The 5,000-nt window shown below is 32.2% G+C and overlaps 1 protein-coding gene across 1 annotated transcript in view; it reads right to left on the reverse strand.

The window, feature by feature from the left end:
• The window catches only part of LOC113816261 (uncharacterized), a 15,136-nt gene that overhangs the window by 3,653 nt on the left and 6,483 nt on the right, over positions 1 to 5,000 (reverse strand). The window contains exon 2 of the mRNA XM_070126391.1: positions 423 to 580. Coding sequence (XP_069982492.1) covers positions 423 to 580 — 158 coding nt within the window. The remainder of the gene's footprint in view (positions 1 to 422; positions 581 to 5,000) is intronic.

The raw sequence follows: 5,000 nt of genomic DNA on the forward strand, positions 1-5,000 counted from the left end.
TTTCATCTCCTTTTCTTTCCCTGAGACCCAAGGCAAGAGCAGCACTAACTAGCCTCTTGTAACAGTCGACTCGTTTGCGTCAATAACTAGAAGTCAATGAGTGTTCTTAGTTGAAAAAAAGTTCCTAATTGTTATCATGGGAAATTAACTCGAGCTCATCACAGTCCTTGTTCTTTTTTCATCTTGAATAGTATTTAATTCTTTGATATAAATATCTGTTTGGAGGAAGACGTAAATTTTAAACACCCAGGCATGAATAAATTCATTATCCTCGAAAGCAAAAAAAAAAAAAAAAAAATTATATAAACTGAACTCCCAAAATCTGTTCCTCACGGCCCCAGGCCCTCCCCAGATCCCTCTCTTTGACCCCTTAAGCCCCTTAACGCTCTGCAAGGGCCAGCTGTCCCCTGCGACCGACTGACCTGGCGTTTGGAGGGCGACCCGATGAACTCGGCGGAGGAGGAGGAGGAGGAGGCGGGGGCGGGGGCGGCGCCCATCGCGACCGGGTAGAGGCTGGGCAGCTGTCGCAGCAACGCCTGGAGACGCAGCAGGTCGTCGGTTCTCAGCTCAGGCACGGGATCTGCGGGAGAAAGGGCAGGCTGGAGACGCTCCGGGCGGAAGGGGGGGGGGGAGCCAGGGATACGGACACAGACACACTCGTGCGCTAATACACACACATACGCACATATATGTACACACACACACACGTACATCCGTACAATTCCTGACTGGCGACTATTTGGGACTTCTATTTTTCTTTCTATTATTCTTTTTCTCTCTTTAGCGACTTTTATCTTCTTATCCTCGTCCATTTTCTCCCCTTCTCTCTAAGAGCAGCTCCGTCCTCTAGGTCACCGTGTATCTCCTAGCATACGAGCTGCTCTTTAAAATGTATCGTTTTAATCCCGAGATTTTATCGCCTTCAGATTTTCAGCGAAAAGGAAAGGGACAGTCGCGTTTCTTTTAGAATTTCTTGGTTCTATTTCAGATTTCATGGTTGATTTTTCATAATGTTTCACCCGTTTTGCATTATGCTGCAGGACGAGCAAAATTCAAAACTCGTCTCACGTTGCATCGATTATATTCCAATATAACAAGCACTAAAAATAGATAAATAGATAGAATAAATAAAAAAAATCAAGAGAAAGAATGGAATGAATAAATAAAACAAGAAAATGGAAAAAAATATGAGAAAAGAAGAAGAAGAAGAAGAGAGAAGAGGAGGAGACAGAAGAGTATATTGATTAGACAAATGACAAGGCGAAAGAAGAGGTGGTGGATGAGGGGGAAGAAGAAAAAGAAGGAGGTGGAGAGAGAGCAGAAGAAAGAGAGAAGAAAAAAGAATGAAAATAAGAATAAAAATGAAAGTAAAAAAAGAAAAAGTATTAGCAGTAAAAAAAAGAAAATGAAGAAGCAGAGGAAGAGAAAGAAAAAGGATTTTTTTTTTTTTGCTCTCACAGTGAGAAATGGATGAATGAGATGCGAATGAAGAAATATGGACAGAAAATAGGCGAGAATAGTGGAAGTAATCGGTTGAAAAAGAATAAAGTTATTGGTGTAACTATTAGAGAAAGAGAGATGGGGGAGAGTGGAGACAGAAGAGAAAGAGAGAAAAAGAGATGGAGGAAAATAGAGATAGAAGAGAAAGAGAGATGGAGAAGAATAGAGATAGAAGAGAAAGAGAAGAAGAGAGATGGAGGAGAATAGAGATAGAAGAGAAAGAGAGATGGAGGAGAATAGAGAGAGAAGAGAAAGAGAGATGGAGGAGAATAGAGATAGAAGAGAAAGAGAGATGGAGGAGAATAGAGATAGAAGAAAAAGAGAGAAAAAGAGATGGAGGAGAACAGAGAAAGAGAGAAAAAGAGATGGAGGAGAATAGAGATAGAAGAGAAAGAGAGATGGAGGAGAATAGAGAAAGAAAAAGAGATGGAGATGAATAGAGATAGAAGAGAAAGAGAGATGGAGGAGAATAGAGACAGAAGAGAAAAAGAGATGGAGGAAAATAGAGATAGAAGAGAAAGAGAGAAAAAGAGATGGAGGAGAATAGAGATATAAGAGAAAGAGAGATGGAGGAGAATGGAGAAAGAAAGATGGAAGAGAGTGGAGAACACATAGATAAGCGTGTATGAATGTATTCGTTTGGCCTTTGAATACTTACCATGATTATGTAACGTGACGACACTGGATTATGATTATGATAAAAAGAATATGCTGTCGGAAACAAGGATGAATTATAATAATAATAATAATAATAATAATAATAATAATAATAATAATAATAAACGAAAAACGAGATAGAACAACGAGGATGAATTTGAATATGGACATTTTTTTGATTAATAAAAAAAAACGAAAAACGAGACAGAACAACAAGGATGAATAAGAATATGGGAAAAAATATGAATTAATAAAAAAAAAAAAACGAAGAACGAGACAGAACAACGAGGATGAATAAGAATATGGAAAAATTATGAATTAATGAAAAAAAACGAAGAACGAGACAGAACAACGAGGATGAATATAAATATAGAAAGAAAATAATTAATAGAAAAAAAATTAAATCGAAGCAGAACAACGAGGATGAATAAGAATATGGAAAAATTATGAATTAATTCTTAAAAAAGCGAAAAGCGAGACAGAACAACGAGGATGAATCTGAATATGGAAAAAAATCAGAAAAAAAAACAAATAATCCTAGCAAACGAATTATGATAGCCATGTACACAGCAAAATAAAGAAAATAATATTTGAAAAGGCTATTGAAAGAGAACGTCATGATAATAGGTAATGATAATGATAATAAATAATAATAATAATAGATAATAAATGATAGTAATGATAGATAATAAATAAAAATAGTATTAGATAATAACAATTATAAATTATGATAATAGATGGTAAATGATAATAATAATAGATAATGATAGATAATAAATGATAATAGATAATAAATAATAATAGATAATAATAATGATAGATGATAGATACTAATAATAATAGATAATAAATGATAATGATAATAGATAATAAATAATAGTAATAATAGATGATAAATAATAATAATATTAATAGATAATAAATAATAATAACAATAGATCATAAATAAAAATAATAATGGATAATAAAAATATGGTAATAATATATAACAAATAATAACAATAAATAATGAATAATGATAATAATAGATAATAACAATAATAGCAATAGATGATAAATAATAATAATAATAGCAATAAATAATAAAAAAAATAATAAAAGATAATAAATTTCAATCTCAAAAGTGATCAAAATAATTATAGTGATTCGACAATCAGACGGTGACTCTGGTAAGAAAAACAGTCATAATAATAAGGTAACGATATAACTGTTGTGTATAATGACCGAATAACAGTAATCATAAGAACATTAGCAATGGGTGTTGTTATATATAAGTTGTAGTACGAGTATATATAAGAGCATTCAAGGTGAATAAACTTCGGGTAACTATGATTAGTAATTATGATAATAGTGATAATTTTAATGATGATAATGGTAGTAATAGTAATGATGATAATTATCATTATCATAATAATGATAATAATAATAATAATTATAGCAATAGTAATAAAAGTGATAATGATAATAACTGCAATAATAATGACAGTAATCATAATATTAATAATCATATAATGATAAAACAGTGATAATAATAAGAATAACATTAATGATAAGAATGAGGACAGTAATCATAAAAGCAATAATAATAATAATGGTAATAATGATGATGATTATGATAATCATAGTATCAATAATGATGATAATAATGATGATATCCACAATGACAACAATGATAATGATAATAATAATAATATTGATAATAATATTGATAGTAATGATAATTATATTATATGATAATAATGATAGTAATAGTGATAATGACATCAATAATGATGATAAGGATCATAATAGTAATAATGATAATAACAATAATGATAATAATACAAAGAAGAAGAATGTATATTGTCTTAGTTTAACAAATATCAATGTGATGAGAGCGAGCGCGCCTCAACTCAAACTCTACGGACCCGCTACGCCACATTTCACTAACATTAGAACACACCACAGAACTCTGTTATGTAAACACAAAGGCAAAGGTAGATCAACTTAGGTAATATACGTTTGCATGCTGTATGACATACTAACATTTTACCGTGTATAATTACTGTAATCGCAGAATACTGTACTATGTGGAATGTATGTGAATAAATGTAACACTCTGAGCAGTTAGCCAGGGTGGTAAATAAACTTACTTAACTTATTGGAACGAGAATTTGAAATCCCTTACCTCATCGACTTCTAAATTACTTAAATATAAAATTTATAACAGTATGGTACATGTTAGTGTGATGCTTCTAGTTTTTACATGATCAGCACTAATAAAAAAATATTATTCATTGCGTTAGCAGTAAGTATTACGAACTAAACGAATGTAAACTTTTCGATATAACAAAACAACGCAAGATCATTCTACGAAGAGGTTCTGTCGTAGATTTAAGAAAAAAAAATCTTATATGCATAGATATGATAACATTCAAGCAAAATGTTACATAATATTTGTTCAAGAAAAATGAAAAAGAATGATTTCAAAACAACACTATAGGAAATGCAAGGCCAGTATGATTATTTTCTTTCGAAATAATTGATGTCAACAGTACAACTTTATTCCATCTGGTAAAACATTATGCTGTATTTCAGGTCAGTCGGCACAACTTCACTTTATGTAATAAAAATTAATTATGTAACCTTTGCGCATCAGTGCTTAGTAGATTCTTTATTTATAAAGGATGCCTTCTCTCTCTCTCTCTCTCTCTCTCTCTCTCTCTCTCTCTCTCTCTCTCTCTCTCTCTCTCTCTCTCTCTCTCTCTCTCTCTCTCTCTCTCACTCTCTCTCTCTCACTCTCACTCTCACTCTCTCTCAGTCTCTCTCTCTCTCTCTCTCTCTCTCTCTCTCTCTCTCTCTCT

Source organism: Penaeus vannamei, chromosome 1, assembly GCF_042767895.1.
Source record: "Penaeus vannamei isolate JL-2024 chromosome 1, ASM4276789v1, whole genome shotgun sequence".
NCBI classification, from domain to species: domain Eukaryota; kingdom Metazoa; phylum Arthropoda; class Malacostraca; order Decapoda; family Penaeidae; genus Penaeus; species Penaeus vannamei.